Here is a 17,681-nt window from a genome sequence, read left to right as displayed (position 1 = left end):
CTGACTCCAGTTCTGGGATCAACTTTACTATGAGCTATCTTCCATAACCCTGTATTCCCTCACTTGTTAAAAATACATAAATCCCTTCTTAAAGCTATCTAATGTATCAGCCTGTATGACTGATTCAGGGAGAGAATGCCACATCTTCACAGCTCTCACTGTAAAAAACTCCTTCCAAATATTGAAACAGAACCTCCTTTATTCTAATGGGAATGGCTGCCCACGTGTCAGCTGGAAGGGCCTACTGCTAAATAAAGCATCATATAGATTATTATACGTTCCCCTTATATATAGCTATCATATCACCCCTTAAGCAACTCATCTCTAGCATGAACAGCCCTAACTTGGCCAGTCTTTCCTCCATACCTTTTACCAGCATTAGCAGAGAGAAATTCAGAGGACCACACACCGGATAATTTTTTTTTTTTTTTAAATGATCCGGCGTGCGGTCCTATGAATTTCTCTCTGCACGACGTGGGATGCCAAGGGACACCTGCATCTGCCAATATACTTCAAGACTTTACCTGTAGGATCCTCTGTGAAACAGTGAGTTTGAGCAGTGTCTCTCATTCAATAATGTCCCATTTGAGCACTGGAATCTATGCCCCTTCTAATACAGCTCAAGGTCCTTTTCCATTATGGATTTTCCTAGTGCAGTCCCATTTTGGGTATAAGTGGCTTGCATATTTTTATATGTGCATGACTTTATATTTATTGACACTGAATTTCATCTGCCACTGCCCAGATTGCCAGTTTGTCAAGATCCTAAGGATGCTGCATCCTGGATGGAATTAATTGGGCTGTATAGTTTTGTGTCATCTGCAAAAACTGATATACTAATTACAATGCCCTTCTCTAAGTCATTCATGAACAAGTTAAATTAAAGTGGACCTAATAGAGAGCCCTAAAGGACCCCACTATTTACATTTACTCCAAGTAGAGAATGTACGATTAACAACCACCCTCTGTACCAGATCCTGTAGCCAGATTCCTATCCATGTGCAAACATCTTCATTTAACCCAACAGACCTTAGTTTAGAAAGCAGTCATTGTGGAGCACTGTTTCAAACGCTTTGGCAAAATCCAAATAGATGACATTCACTAAGAACCTAACTCCAAGTAAAGAATGTACTATTAACAACCACCCTCTGTTAGTGGGGCACAGTATTAAATGCTTTGGCAAAATCCAAATAGATCACATCTACTGCTCCCCCACTGTCCAGCATCTTACTTACCTCACCATAAAAAGAAATCAAATTTGTCTATGACCTATCCTTCATTATGGGGTGCCGTTTGTCCCAAATACATTCTGTATACAAAACTATCACTAATACACAGAATGAATGTCTCTCATGTTATATAAGTATTTGTGACCATACACAGAGAAAAAAAAATATACAAAAGACTTATTTCTTTTAAAGAATGAAAAGAAAATCTGGTTAGTGCACAAAAGGATGTCATTATATCACAAACTCCATTCTGTACAGTTTAACAAGCAATCTGTCTCACAAATGTATATCCTCCATGTAACGGATGCACATATGTGCAAAGTTACTTACAGAATGAATTATGTAAAAACAAAGTTGGACATAATATATAATAGTGTAAGTAACTAGTGCTTGTCAAGCTAGATTTGACTGACAAAATAGATATCTGTGACAGAAAGCAAGATTTTATAGTACAGGATCCATTCTTTCCACAAAATGACAGTTTTGTTTCACAAAACAGATAAAATAACCATTCTGTGAAGCAATACTGTCAGTCACATTCCTGAACCCATAAGAACAAAGCTTATTGCCATATACAAACAAGATGAGAAGTGGCCAGCTCTGCTCCACATGGCTAAGGCAAAGTATCTGGCCTGCTATAGAGGGCGCCCTCTAATGTCCCCTGTGCTGTATAGTAATAAACATGAACAAACCTTTCCTAAAAGAGCTGCTGTTAAACACTACAGCTTCATAAATGGAAGTTTTTACAAATGGCTGAGAAATATAATGCTGCACTTATGATTGTAGAGAAAGAAAAGTATGCAAAACTTATATAAATATGATCATTTTAGGTGATATGGCTATTCTTATTGTTGTAACCTGCTTGTGTGGCCATTTTGGTTAAGGGCATTCCTGCTGTTTTGCCATTATCTTATGACTAGCTCCTGTTCCTCTTCCTGTCTAAGCTGAGAGCAATAATGGGACAGGCCACACCCACCTGCGATGTTGTATTAAATGTACCAGAAGTTACTGTGCTTGTCTGGCTGCTTTGCCTGACTCTCAGAGTCAGTTATAAGTTTTGTATATGATAGTTAGACTCCAATGTCTCCTCCTAGCTGTAATCTTGCACCAATTAGCTTGTAGTAGTCTCTTAATAATGTGCTTAGCTATAGTTCAACTACTACATAATAGCTTTAGCCAGAGACTTGGGACTGAGCATGTGCACAGTCCACGCATTCTGTATAGTATGATGTGTAGGTTATATGAGCAGCCACTCCTGAGTACTGTGTGTAAACAAAAGGGGGTCATTTAGGCAGGGGCAATTTTAGGGGATCGTAATCTACTTATATAGAAGCAACAAGCTGCACAAAGCTTTATATTTATTTATAACAAAAGACTCTAATGATGCCGTACCTTACCATACCTCCCAACATTTTGAAAGTAAAAAGAGGGGCAAAAAATGTTTTTTGACCACACCCCTTTCTGTGGCCACACCCCCTAATTACCATGTTCGTTTTACAAAATTTGGCAGGTTATGAAAGTTTGAAAATATTTCTCCTTATCTAAACTGTGTTTTTGTGTCTCAAAATTGTTACAAAGTATCTTATTTGCACCTGTTAGCTGTTCTGGGCTCTCTGCTAAAAGCCAATTAAGTGAGAAACTTTGTTTCTTTTTCTGGCTGTTCAGTGAAGAGAAAAGAGGGACTTTCCAGTACAAATGAGGGACTGCGGGTTGAGCTGTCAAAAGAGGGACTGTCCCTCCGAAAAAGGGACAGTTGGGAGGTATGCCTTACCTGCCCAGTGCTTAACCCTTTCACATCAGAGTGGGTCGAAGGGGGCACAACACTAGAGCACAGAGCACAACTGCGCCCATGTCACATGCATGTCCAGGGCCACCAGCAGGGGGGACAAGTGTTCCGGGCTTGAAGGGGGGCCCAGAAGTGCTGCATTTTTCAAAGAGCCGGGTCCCCTTTACGAGTGCCCAAGCCATGAGGCCATTTTGCATATTACAGAATGCGGAAGTGCTGAAAAGACGAAGCTGAAGTCCTGAAGCGGCGAAAAGACCCGAATTCACGAAAGGAGGTGAAGTTGAAGTCCTGAAGCCTTTTGTTTACACACAGTACTCAGGAGTGGCTGCTCATATAACCTACACATCATACTAAACACAATGTGTGTGCACGTGATCAGTCCCAAGTCTATGGCTAAAGTTATTATGTAGTAGTTGAACTATAGCTAAGCACATTATTAAGAGACTACTACAAGCTAATTGGTGCAAGATTACAGCTAGGAGGAGACATTGGAGTCTAACTATCATATACAAAACTTATAACTGACTCTGAGAGTCAGGCAAAGCAGCCAGACAAGCACAGTAACTTCTGGTTCATTTAAATCAACATCACAGGTGGGTGTGGCCTGTCCCATAATTACTCTCAGCTTAGACAGGAAGAGGAACAGGAGTGAGTCATAAGATAATGGCAAAACAGCAGGAATGCCCTTAACCAAAATGGCCACACAAGCAGGTTACTACAATAAGAATGGCCATATCACCTAAAATGATCATATTTATATAAGTTTTGCATACTTTTCTTTCTCTACAATCATTATAAGTGCAGCATTATATTTCTCAGCCATTTGTAAAAACTTCCATTTATGAAGCTGTAGTGTTTAACAGCAGCTCTTTTAGGAAATGCTTGTTCATGTTTATTACTATGCAGCACAGGGGACATTAGAGGGCGCCCTCTATAGCAGGCCAGATACTTTGCCTTAGCCATGTGGAGCAGAGCTGGCCACTTCTCATCTTGTTTGTATATGGCAGGGGTCAGCAACCTTTACTATCAAAAGAGCCATTTTGCCCCCTCTTCCACTAATGTATAATAGTCTGGAGCCGCAAAACATAACAGCTTATAAACTTTTGAAAGTTTAACCTTTTTTAAATGTTAACTGTAACAACAACAGAATACAACAAACTGAAGTGCAGTATGTATGTGTAGGCCTACTTTGAAATAAATGAAACACTGAATAGCCCTATTAAATGCTAGTGTTCTCATCTGTTTAATGTGACTTCTGCTTCTGAAGCTCCATGCTGATCTTCCCTCTCTTATCTTGAGTGTGTGACTGCGGTAAGGTTCAAGCAGGGAGATCCCCTTGCGTATTTATTTGCAGAAATGCAATGTTTCGGGCTATACCCCTTTGTCATGCAATGCTTGACAAAGGGGTATAGCCCCGAAACGTTGCATTTCTGCAAACAAACACGCAAGGGGATCTCCCTGATTGAACCTGCCGTGAGTGCCAGAGTATTCTTGTAATTATTGCTTGGGAGGGTGCCGATCCCTCCAACACCGTGCACCAGGCATCTACCTTTGAAGGCCCGGGTGTGCGAGCGGGCCATATTATTCAAAGTCTGCGGTAAGTCTTACTGCGGCACGGTCTTGCCTGTCACTCCTGGGACGTCTATACAGCCCTCGTGCCTGCTGGCGGCTTCATGAGGGGTTGCAACCGAAGTAAGCTAACCGTTAGCTTAACACGGTCGCACACTCAAGAAGCAGCTGAACAGGTTCGAGGGCTGTATAGAAGACATAACAGGCAAAGCCAAAAGGCCGAGCCGCAGCAATCAGGATGAAGAGCCGCATGAGGCTCCAGAGCCGCGGGTTGCCTACCCCTGGTATATGGCAATAAGCTTTGTTCTTGTTGGTTCAGGAATGCATACCTGCCAACTGTCCCTTTTTCAGAGGGACAGCCCCTCTTTTGACAGCTCAACCCGCAGTCCCTCATTTTTACTGGAAAGTCCCTCTTTTCTATGCACTGAACAGCCAGAAAAAGAAACAAAGTTTCTCACTTAATTGGCTTTTAGCAGAGAGCCCAGAACAGCTAACAGATGCAAATAAGATACTTTGTAACAATTTTGAGACACAAAAACACAGTTTAGATAAGGAGAAATATTTTCAAACTTTCATAACCTGCCAAATTTTGTAAAACAAACATGGTAATTAGGGGGTGTGGCCACAGAAAGGGGTGTGGTCAAAAAATTGCTGCGCTACGTGCGGAAAAATTTTTTAGGTCCCTCTTTTTACTTCCAAAATGTTGGGAGGTATGGGAATGTGACTGACAGTATTGCTTCAAAGAATGTTTATTTTATCTGTTTTGTGAAACAAAACTGTCATTTTGTGGAAAGAATGAATCCTGTACTATAAAATCTTGCTTTCTGTCACAGATATCTATTTTGTCAGTCAAATCTAGCTTGTCATGCACTAGTTAGTTACACTATTATATATTATGTCCAACTTTGTTTTTACATAATTCATTCTGTAAGTAACTCTGCACATAAGTGTGTCCGTTACATGGAGGTTATACATTTGTGAGACAGATTGCTTGTTAAACTGTACAGAATGGAGTTTGTGATATAATGACATCCTTTTGTGCACTAACCAGATTTTGTTTTCATTCTTTAATAGAAATAAGTCTTTTGTATATTTTTTTTTCTCTGTGTATGGTCACAAATACTTATATAACATGAGAGACATTCATTCTGTGTATTAGGGATAGTTTTGTATACAGAATGTATTTGGAACAAACGGCACCCCATACTTCATAAGCCATGCTGATTGCTGCTCATAATGCCATTCACAATGACAACATTTTGAATGTGATCCTTTAAGAAGTCTTCAAATAATTTGCCCACCATGGATGTCAAACTTACTTGTCTATAACTGCCAGGCTGAGATCATAATCAGAATCTGTTACAAACATGCTGGTAACATTATTTAAGAGAGCCATACTCTTAACCCACATATATTAACTATTACTATGCTTAAAAACTTTTTGGGTTTAGCCTCTGCCCCAATGCACTCCTCATTTTCTATTTTTGCCATTATAGTGTTTATATCAATTAAATGCAGCTTCTGTCCTCACAGACTTGTAGTTTGTAAATGCCTTTCTCTTCTTACCTATTAACTTTTTTACATCTATATTAAGCCACAAAAGGTGGTTCTTAGTGCTTTTATATTTACTTCTTAAGTGAATAAATTGAGAATAGTAACGATTGATTATCATTTTAAATTACAAAAAAAAAGAATTTGAGTTTCAATTTGAAAAGGACTTAAATTACTTAAGTTTTATGTCCAGGTGACAGGTCCCCTTTAAGATAGGCATTTGTCTTGAGTTGATTGAGCAGGATAATTTTTGTTAATAAGTAATTAATACCTATCTGCTACTGAGGATAACTGAATGCTAAAGCATCTTTCTTTATTTCTCACTTTTTTGCTGGTGACAAATAAAGCACCTAATATAATTAAAAAGCTTGGACTGTACTATCCACTGGGGCAGGCACTAATGTGAATACTATATCATTTTTGTAAAGTGCTGCAGAATATTTCTGTTACATTTATATAAATAATAACAATAATAGTTAAATACATTCTATATTTACCCTATATGAATTGAAAAATATATAAATATAAAAGGCTTTTGAAGCCTTACAATGGCTAGGAAAAATGTACTTTAAATAACAGCTTATAGAGGGACAGAGCTTGATTATCTCAACCTGTACTAATTTGAGTTTGGCAGGCCATTCACTAGTACAGGTACCTCTGCATGTGTACACCACACTGTACTTCAAGCTACTGTAAGCGCACAGATTTTAGTGCCCGACATGCAGGATGTCACCAGCAGAGAACAAAGTCTTTCTCAAAATGAAAGAACTTCCATTTGAAGCAACGTAGGGGGTTCTTCACAGTCAGGACAGTGAGGTTGTGGAATACACTGCCTGGTGATGTTGTGATGGCTGATTCAGTTAATGCCTTTAAGAATGGCTTGGATGATTTTTTGGACAGACATAATATCAAAGGCTTTTGTGATACTAAGCTCTATAGTTAGCATAGGTATGGGTATATAGAATTTAATTAAAAGTAGGGAGGGGTGTGTGTATGGATGCTGGGTTTTCATTTGGAGCTGGGTTGAACTTGGACTTTTTCAACCCAATTTAACTATGTAACTAATGTAGTATGGAGTACTGGCTGCATGGATCTTTTTTTGTCAGACTGTAAAGCCTCTTTTTTATTCTGCAGAACTTCCTATGCCTTCCTATGGATGTATTCTCCTATAAAACTGCATGCATTAATGAAATAAAATATATTTACTGTTATTATAGTATAGCTCTGAACTTATTCTAATATGTAATAAACACTTTGGGGCAGATTTATCAAAGGTCGAGGTGTATTCTGTTTAGTCAACTGGGTTTACAGAATCAGGCAAATTATTAATCTTATTGGACTTATGTACGAGTTCCGAGATATCCGTTTTTGTTAATTTGATCATTTAGCCTTCAAGCTAATTGTCATATCATAACAGATGCCCCTGTCCTCATCCACTGCCCAATGTGGTCTCCATATGATGGAATTTTCCATAGTGCTTGATCAAAATATGAAATTATGGATAAATGTTATAGTGTTGTGTTATAGAGCTGTTATAGTGAGGAAATTAGTTCACCTTATCACACAATATTATTATTTTACAAGGTATGCATGTGTACAGTCTCACTTCACTTGACTACTTGGTTATTTGCTCTTGTGACTAAGTTACTTTTATGTGTTGCAAGGAGAGGAGCATTATACTGTAAATTACATATGGAGAAATTCCAAAACATCAAATAATATATACAGATATTGGACCTGTTATTCAGATTGTTTAGGACCTGAGGTTTTCTGGATAATGGATCTTTCCTTAATTTGCATCTTCATACATTAAGTTTATTGGAAAATATTATAAACATTAAATAAACCCAATAGGTTTGTTCTGCTTCTAATAAGGGTGAATTATATTTTAGTTGGGATCAAGTACAAGGTACTGTTTGTTATTACAGAGAAAAAGGAAATCTAAAAAAAATTGGATTTGATTATAATGGAGTCCATACACTCAACATTTTATAAAATGGAAAGAGAGACAAAAAGATTTGCTGTGTGGAGTGCGGACAATTTTTTTTACCACACCCATTTTTGTGGCCACACTCCCTAATTACCTTGTTCATTTTACAAAATTTAGCAGGTTATGAAAGTTTGAACACATTGCTGTGGTTTTTATGTGTTATTACAGTTTTGATAATGAAGGTGAATTGCCCTTTTAGCTGTGAGTCTAAGTTCTCCCAAGAGACTTGTTTATCTTATATTGTTACAAAAGTATCTAAGTATCTATTCTGGGCTCTCCGCCAAAAGCCAATTAAGTTAGAAACTTTCTATATTTTTCTTTCTGTTCAGTGCAGCAGATCAAAGAGAAAATCTGGATATTTCAGTAACAAACTGACCTGTCAAAATCAGGAATGTCCCACGTAAAATGTTGCAGTTGGGAGGTATGAGTCTATGGAAGACAGCCTTTCCGTAATTCATAACTTTCTGAATAATGGGTTTCTGGATAACTGCTCAATAACTGCAATAGGACAGATGGCCCCGCGAGGGCTCCAGATTGCAATTTGAAGCTTGCATTTACAACAGATGATTTTCAAAAAAGTCTGGGGATATTGAGGAAAGGGAGTTTAGAATATATTGCAGTTATGACAGGTCCCCTTTAAAAAAATTCCCTTACCTATAATAGCAAAAACACAAATTTTCACATAATTCAATGATCACCTTTATACCATCAGTATGAATATTTTTTGTTTTATTAAAGACCACTGAAAAGTATATCCGCAGCAGATTATTTATAATGGCAGAATATACATTCTAAAAGAAATCTACAAATATTAAAAATTATAATTAAACGATAGATGATTTTGTTGGTAGCATGTACATATAAGGAAGAGCTAAGATGTCTGATTTAGGGATGCAATCTAATAGCGTAAGCAAGGAAAAACCTGGGAGGCAGAAGGTATCTGCTCAAGTGATTTTATTGGTATTTAACACTACATGTTTCGAGCCTCCTTTTTCAAGTGTAATCACAAAGAGCCTCGAAACATGTAGTGTTAAATACCAATAAAATCACTTGAGCAGATACCTTCTGCCTCCCAGGTTTTTCCTTGCTTACACTATTAGATTGTTCCAGTTTGAACTGTACCTTGGTGGAGGTACACAACAAGGAAGATACCGACTACTGCACGCACCAGGGTCAAGGTCAACAGTCACCTGTGTTTATGATTTAGGGATGCACCGAATCCAGGATTCGGTTCGGGATTCGGCCTTTTTCAGCAGGATTTTCACTGAAAATCGTACGATCGGCAATACATGCAGAGATATTATCGACAGGCGACAGAAATTTTCTAATCTGTCTGATCGACCAAACGACCGATCTCCGTCGGAAGAAAAATGTCCGAAAATCGTACGAATCCACGATTCGTACGGATCATTGAGTCTATGGCCAGCTTAATTCTTGGCCTATATCACAAGATATAGGGTAATATAGCAGGTTTTCACATGGCTTTTAACCCTGCTGTTGTCATGGTGGACACAGGAAAAAAAACATTTCAATGCTGAGAATAGTGTAGGACAGACACAAGAAGAAATGAAAACAGATTAAGAAAGATATTTTTTTGTTTGTGCTAGCCAGCAGAGGTAGAAAAGACAAGAAAGAAAAAAAGTACTCTCCACAGATATCTCAAAAAAAAAAAAAAAAAATGTAAGCTACATTACTCAAAGCCCCATGCTGTAAATGTAAAAATCATATTCAAAGTGACATTTATGTGTAAAATGGGATATAAGCGGATATCAGAATATCATTTCCTTGGTGACATTAGGCAGAGTTAGTTTACATCCCAAATGTAAGGTCTAAGATGTATGCACCGTTTTGATGAGGGGCGTTTTCAACACTTTTGAAAGTGAGGGGCAATAGTTAATGTGCATTTAAATTTAAGGAAGGATGAACAGTCTGCTGAATAAATTGTTCCACAAATGTTATTGTTTTAATGAACGCTTGTGTCTTTATAAAACTGACCAGTATGTTTTTAAAAAATTGCTTTCCTTTAAAAGAAGTCTCTGACACTGCTTCAGCGTCGTCCTAGGGGAGAGGGTATAGGCTGCTGTGCCACTGACCTCAGTGTATGCGTCAGCATGGATACAGCTGCAGAAATGATGTACACAACCACTCAGAGAGTGTTGCAAAACTCCCACGTGATACCAATAAGTATGTCTTGTTTAGCTCTCAGATGATATCAGCCGGTGCCGAGTGGAGGAATAAAACGCATTGTGTCCTGACATCCTTTGACCCAGTTGTAGGTTTCACTATTGATACTCACACTTTTGTATTCAACAATCTATTCAGGTTTCAGAACAATACAACATAGATAAAACCACATAAATGAGAGAAAGTTTATTGGCCCCAGAACAGCCTAAAATAAATTATGGAAATGAAGGCTGTTTAGGGCTGAGATGAGGTTAGGCAGGGCCCCTCCCTTCCCCCAGGTGTGTCATAGTACCTGGCTGCCCCCAGTCCCCCAGGCTAGAACAATAGAGTGGCTGCCCAGTGGTGGGAAAAAGAGGGGCTGGCCTGGGGGTAGAGCCAGGGGGCTTGGTTGCTAGACTGGGTTCTTAAGGGAAGGTTGGTAGTTTTGCAGACAGACTTACTGTTGTTTTTTGTTTCCCATCCTCCATAGGTGAAAAAGGATCCAAATGATGGTGTTTCAGGATACTTTGTGACCGATCGCCATGAAAGGGTCAGGAAGGAATTTTCCTCATAGTGCTAATTTGCTTCAAAGCACTAAAGTTTTTGCCTTCCTTTGGGGTACCATTATCTGTGTTGGTCAACAGTACTTGGTACAGCTGCAGCTCTTGGGTTGTTGATGTGAGATGGCATCAGTGCGGCTCCATGAACAAAAAGTAGGTTACAGCGCAGGCCTACCCTTGTTGAGTCACTGGTGTGTATCAGACTTTGAGGGGATAGTTAGCCAAAAATTAAATGTATAAAGGCTGGAGTGAACAAATGTCTAACATAAAAGAACAGAACACTACTTCCTGTTTTCAGCTCTCTAACTCAGAGTGAATTAGTCAGTGACTTTAAGGGGGACCACATGGGACATAACTGTGCAGGGCCGGGCCAAGGTAGTTTGGCACCCTAGGCAGGAGCTTCAATCAGCGCCCCCTCACATTACAATTTCCCACGTCGGTTTTTAAATAAAAAAAGTGTACAACACATTAACGAATGAAACTTTTCAATTATAAAAATATGTAATGTTAACAAAAAATAGGGTAAACTGAAAAATCATATTATTATATATGCATTTAAAGTATTATATTTTTATAATAAATCATACAAAATAGTCCCAGGCAACCCATCAGCTCAAACTTACAACCAAATAATCACAGCACACATAAAACAGCAGCCCCCACCCCTCAGCTCAGCACATCAGTCTCCACCCCCTCAGTCACAGCACAGTCACATGTTGCCCTACCCGAGGCCCAGATATTCAGATAGAACAAATGTGCCAGCTGCCATCATTCAGCCACATAAAAAGTTCCCCCGTCTTGATTGCCCCCATATATCAGTGGCAAAAGCCATTCTATTGCTCCCATGTACTATTGACAGCAGCCATTACATTGCCTCTTCACACAATGGGAAACTACAGATTTTCCAATAGAGCCAGATAAAACATGAAAATAGTATTTACATTTTATTTAAAGATCAAAAGTAAATTTTTTTACCATTAAGCCTAACAAATTACTTCTGCCTGCTTAACATATCTGTCACATCAAACACATCCAAAAGAGCAGTCACATTAAACCTTGTAAAAAAAGTCACAAGATACTTAAATGCTGTATTTACAAGTCTACAAGTTCACCCTGCCTTCATTTATTCTATATACTTTACCACGTATCAGCAGTTTTTGACCACTGCACATCTTTATGCCTTTTTTACCCTTTAACGTGGAAATATGATTATTCTCTAATTCCACTTTATGATGAACAAAAGCATGCAACATTGGCAGACAAGGAAGATCTTTGCCTAATATTCTCACCTTGTGCTGATCTGATTGTTTAGCTGCTGGGCCAACGATCAGAGGCTTATGCAGGTACGTTGGGCGAGGACAGCATCAATGTCAATGCAGACTTTGTCCGACAGGATTGCCAAACCTGCCCCATACATAGCTGGCTATGTATTACATACTGATTTTTATTTTTTCTCTATTCAGGTTTTACACCGCATGTATAGTGCTTGGCCTGGAGGCATTACACAAGATGGGCATTGTCCATAGGTAAGTACTAATATCAATAAATCATCTTTACTCCAAAAGGAGCTGGTAACACTTCTAAGAACACCACCGCACTTGCTGCTAACTAAGACTAAGGATTTTATATAGTTTGTATTTCTACTAAACTATTTACTTTGTTTTAATTCAGAGATCTAAAACTTGAGTATTTGATGTTGGATCAAGGTGGATATCTTAAAATCATCGATTTCGGCCTCAGCAAAGACAGTAAGTTTTGTTCTGGACCATACATAGCATAGCAAGCAAGTTCAGGTTTTATTGGTCTAAAATTTGCTTTCCACTGGCCTACTTCCTTGGGGTGCCAAATAAGGGCTGTGATTCTTATGTGGACTGGCAGCATATAGAAGGCTACTGGTTGGGCATTACTGCCCAGGTATAGCATTTTTATGTGTCATTACTCTCAACTTGGAGATTTTCTGGGGATATGTTTCAGCCTGGGATATACAGGATACAACTCGTTACTATGGGTAAAGGTGTGTGGGAGCCAGTCTATAGGTATGTACACTGACCAGGTTTAAGAGAAAATATTTTTGTAGGCTTCTCTAATATACTCATATTGTTATCAGGATCAAACAAATGTGCTATTTTTTTAAATATAATATGTAACTGGCATAAACATATGTGAGTGTGTAGTTTGTAAGCAAGCACCTTACATTACATTCTCATTACATTCGGGTCCCCAGATTTGCAGTTTCCTTACAGTGTTTATTGTGTTTAAGGATTTGGATACACAGACCGCACAAACGCCATCTGTGGCACAAGAACTTACATGGAAATGTTTATGGATATTGGATATGGCATGGCAGCTGACTGGTGGGCCCTTGGAATCAGTATATACGCTATGCTCATGTATGAGGTAAAGACAATTTCTTTATTTTCAGCTTACATTGGTAAATCCTTGCCACTGTCATTTCATTGCGAGACTAAACATAGTGTAATAATTTATCATATATAAGTGTAATATATATTGTAATCTCCATGTTTACAGGCATAACTTCCCATACTATTAGTAATGATATATAGTGTGAATATTATAGCGTTTGGCTTCCCTTTGTCAGGTATAAGAAATACCATGACAGATGTATAGCTCAGATACCGAGGCTGCTAAATGGATATTGTGACAGATCTTTCAAAAATGTTGTTTTACTAAAGAAGTCATGATTTTCTTTCAGTTACCATTCAACAATGAAGATCAGAATGAGCTAGTGAACAGCATCCTTTATGATGAAATTGAGCTGCCAGAAGAACTATCAGAGGATGTCTCTAAATTAATATATGAAGTAAGTTGGCCCTAGCACATCAGTGTCATGTGACTTTATCAACCTGTTATGCTAAGGGAATACACATAATAATATAGTTATCATTTTCATAATATCACTATGTCTTTTAGTGTGCTTTAGTGGTAGTTTTAGCTTTTAACTGAGTATTGAAATGCGTATTACCCCAGTGATCACAAATAGACAGGCTGTGAACATCAGAAGCAGCGATTACCCACAAATATAGAGGGATGTTAATCATAATTGAGTGTCACTTAAATATGTAACTTAATCTACATTTTTTGTTATTTGTAGCTCTTGGAAAAAGATCCGGATTATCGCCTCGGTTCTGGTGAGATTGGTGCTGAAGTGATCAAAGCGCACCCCTTCTTCAGAGTAGATTTCTATTCTACTCATTTTAATTTACTGATAGAAATGCATTATTCAATACTGATAACACTTTAATGTTTTATTTAACATAATTTTTTCTGTAGGCTCCTTGTGCTTTGTAATTTCTGGTTTCAGCAATTTTAGTTTTTGCAACAGATACTCATTTTGAAATATCTCCTGTCTTTTAGGATACTGACTGGGAACAACTATTACATAGAAAAACAAAGCCTCCATATGTGTTCAACAACCAAGGCCATCTGGAGAGCATCAATAACCCTGAATGTCAAGCTCCAGCATTGACAACACCTGCTGTAAAGATCCCATCAGAGCTGCAAGAGGCATTTAAAGAATTTGATTATACACCTGACTGAACATCAAATAATGGTTAGTATGGATGGGGTAGGTGGAGGGCCAGTCCATGTCTATATGAACAGAAGTCCAAGTCATATAAAGTTAATGTCAGATGTCCCAACTCAACAAGTTCTAAAAGAGAAGGCTCATATTGAAATATTCTTCTTCATGTAGAGGAACATGTGGAATAGATATGTAATGTAAAGACATCAGCAAATACTTTTATGGAAAATTGATAAAAAGCATGCAAATACACTGTTATGATAGATGTAAAAAAGGTTTAATTTCTGGTGTCAGTAACTCTTTAAAGGGATACTGTCATGGGAAAAATGATTCAAAATGAATCAGTTAATAGTGCTGCTCCAGCAGAATTCTGCACTGAAATCCATTTCTCAAAAGAGCAAACAGATTTTTTATATTCAATTTTGAAATCTGACATGGGGCTAGACATATTGATAATAATTTCCCAGCTGCCCCAAGTCATGTGACTTGTGCTCTGATAAACCTCAATCACTCTTTACTGCTGTACTGCAAGCTGGAGTGATATCACCCCCCCCCTTTTCTCCCCCAGCAAAAGAACAATGGGAAGGTAACCAGATAACAGCTCCCTTACACAAGATAACAGCTGCCTGGTAGATCTAAGAACAATACTCAATAGTAAAAACCCATGTCTCACTGAGACACATTCAGTTACATTGAGAAGGAAAAACAGCAGCCTGCCAGAAAGCATTTCTCTCCTAAAGTGCAGGCACAAGTCACATGACCAGGGGCAACTGGGAAATTGACAAAATGTCTAGCCCCAGATTTCAAAATTGAATATAAAAAAATCTGTTTGGATTTCAGTGCAGAATTCTGCTGGAGTAGCACTATTAATTGATGTGTTTTGAAAAAAACATGTTTTCCGATGACAGGATCCCTTTAAGGCACAGTTAACCCAGCAAGATTTGTAATGTGTTTGTGGTACTAAATACGGGACAGCAGGTTTTACTAATAGAATTGATCCAGTATGAAATATAAAGTATATCATAAAATCACCTGCAAAGTGGAAAAACCCTTCATCCTTCTTATTAATTTTTAATCAGCTCATAAGTTGCCTTTTATATATAATTCATTCTGTGATTTTGTTTTTCAGATGTGAGATGGAGTAGCGACAGTCAAAGGGAATCTTATTTAGAGATAAATATCATGGATCATATTTCATACATAACGTGCTTGTTATATTAATTTAGTGTACATAATAATACAAATAAAAAATATTGTTTCTCAAGAATATGATCTGTGTATTTATTAATGATTTGTGTGGATACATTTGCATCAGTTACTGGCCAATGGGAGCTCACAATGATTTTCAGGATCCCTGTAGTCCTGTCCTTTGGTTTTGTCAAAGAAACCCATTCTCCTCCGGTGGTAGCTTATCAGAAAATTGCAAACAGGATGGACCAGTGCTCCAAGGAGCTCAGGAGTAGACAGCAAGAAAGAAAGAGAAAACCTGCACAAAGATGCTTAGGAACGATAGCGACCATTTTTGCATCCTTTTTGACTGATTAAAGCATGTAAAGCCTAGCAGAGCTTTCCGTTAAGTTCAATTCAGCTTATAGTGTTTGGGGGGGAAAAATAGCATTAGCCAAGCCATGTTGTCCGAAGTTTTCGGGGAAAATCCAAAAGAATGATAAATAGTGTGTATTTTTCAGGCGGAAAATCTGAAAAATTAGTACGATTCAAATTTTTGTACAATTTTCGTGAGTTTTTTGAGGTTTTTCCTGCAGTGGATTTTTTTCAGTTAAATTTATTTATAAATAAGGGGCAATAACCCATGCAGATTTGGTCACAGTATATTTCAGAAAATATTGAGATAAATTTAGACATAGGCTTAGGGCTTTTCCCAGCACTTCTCTAGGTGAAAAGATTTTAATCATGCTAAACTAAATACAAGATAAATGACTGCTGAAACACAACCCAAGCAAGTTCCACCATTTCAGCCCTCCATTTTCTTTATTTTGGGCACATACATGTTAAGGACCCTGTGCCTGAGTACTGCAAAATCCAGGATATTTGAGTAAATGGCTGCACTACTGAAAAGATGTATTTTGCAACTCTTCAAAATGAGAAAAAAATGAACATATCACAAAGAAATACCAATTGTTGTCATCATTCTTATGTTTTAACTGTTCTCTCGCCCTTTAGATTGTTAGCTCTTGTGAGCAGGGCTCTCTGATCATTTCATTCTGTGACCCTTGTTTGTTACATTATTGTAAGTCTCCTGTTTGTAATATGTAAAGCAATAATTCCAGCAGCACTCCGATATGTGAATCAAAGATTATTTATTCATGCCATTAGCAGAGCGACGTTTCGGGCTATTCCAGCCCTTTATCAAGCTAAATGCACTGTGTAACAACATACTTAAATAGGTGATTTAGGGGGAGGGGTTACATCCTGGTTCCCACCTCCCAGTGTGGGACACAATTCCCAGCATTCCCAGTGAGAATATCCAAAAAATTAGTGAATCAAATACATTAATGGTGAATAATATAAAAACAGTTAAAACATTTATAATATAACAAATGTTAAAACATATATATCATAGCAAGTGTTAAAATTGTAAAGTGCTCAGTGTTCTTGAGATTCCAAAAAACTTGGAGGGTCGAAAAAAGTCCAAAAAGATCATCTGGTTCCAATGATCCCCCAATAATCTGTGTATTGTGCAATTGTGCCACTTTTATATTAAAACGCGGGTTAGCAAATAAAAAGATAAAAACATTCGAATTCTATTGTCATTTAAACATTTGAACACTTACATATTTATGCTCAACATCTGGAGTGCTGGGTACCTACAGTTGTCAGGATACCAGCAAATCCCAGCATAGGAGCAGTAAAATTCTATAAGACAAAAATATATGACGTACTTTATATTAAATCAGTATCACTGGGTATACTACATTGTATTACATTGAAAAACAATTTGTTACACTTAAAGCATGATTTCTTCAGAATTACCATTCTAAATAAACAATTCAGGGGTATATTCTCGGTTTAGTCCCCCAGGACTCAACGTACCTAATCTCAATATCCATTGCATTTCCAATTTTTTTAATAAATAAATTCTATCGCCTCCCCATCTAAGAGGGCCTACATCATCTATCACTTGATATCACAGTTGACTCACTGTATGCCTCGCTTCTCTAAAGTGCGACGGAATGGGTAAATGATTATAATTGCACCTTATGTTGGATTTCTGTTGTTTAATCCGGTCCTTCACTTTCTGAGTTGTCTCCCCAACATATGCTAATCCACATGG

General features: G+C 37.9%; 2 protein-coding genes across 4 annotated transcripts in view; one reads left to right on the top strand and one right to left on the bottom strand.

The window, feature by feature from the left end:
• The window catches only part of tbxa2r.S (thromboxane A2 receptor S homeolog), a 36,723-nt gene extending 27,915 nt beyond the window's left edge, over positions 1-8,808 (bottom strand). Inside the window, exon 1 of the mRNA XM_018243527.2 lies at positions 8,502-8,808. The gene's annotated coding sequence lies outside the window, so the exon portion shown is untranslated. The remainder of the gene's footprint in view (positions 1-8,501) is intronic.
• Positions 8,809-10,739: 1,931 nt separating this feature from the next.
• Positions 10,740-15,654, top strand: LOC108706803 (serine/threonine-protein kinase N1). 3 transcript variants are annotated; one of them, XM_041577590.1, is made up of 7 exons: positions 10,741-11,001; positions 12,312-12,374; positions 12,520-12,596; positions 13,109-13,245; positions 13,562-13,669; positions 14,224-14,419; positions 15,519-15,654. In XM_041577590.1, the coding sequence occupies exons 1-6, from the start codon at positions 10,991-10,993 to the stop codon at positions 14,404-14,406; spliced, it is 579 nt and encodes a 192-aa protein (XP_041433524.1). In that variant the 5' UTR covers positions 10,741-10,990; the 3' UTR covers positions 14,407-14,419; positions 15,519-15,654. The 3 variants fall into 3 exon arrangements, with proteins under 3 accessions (XP_018099014.1, XP_041433524.1, XP_041433525.1); XM_041577591.1 differs by lacking the exon at positions 15,519-15,654 and adding an exon at positions 13,961-13,997 and having other exon boundaries at positions 10,745-11,001; positions 14,224-14,365; XM_018243525.2 differs by lacking the exons at positions 14,224-14,419; positions 15,519-15,654 and adding an exon at positions 13,961-14,181 and having other exon boundaries at positions 10,740-11,001.
• Positions 15,655-17,681: the final 2,027 nt, after the last annotated feature.

Source organism: Xenopus laevis, chromosome 1S (assembly GCF_017654675.1).
Source record: "Xenopus laevis strain J_2021 chromosome 1S, Xenopus_laevis_v10.1, whole genome shotgun sequence".
In the NCBI taxonomy this organism is placed as follows: domain Eukaryota; kingdom Metazoa; phylum Chordata; class Amphibia; order Anura; family Pipidae; genus Xenopus; species Xenopus laevis.
This window is presented reverse-complemented; position numbering and strand designations above follow the sequence as displayed.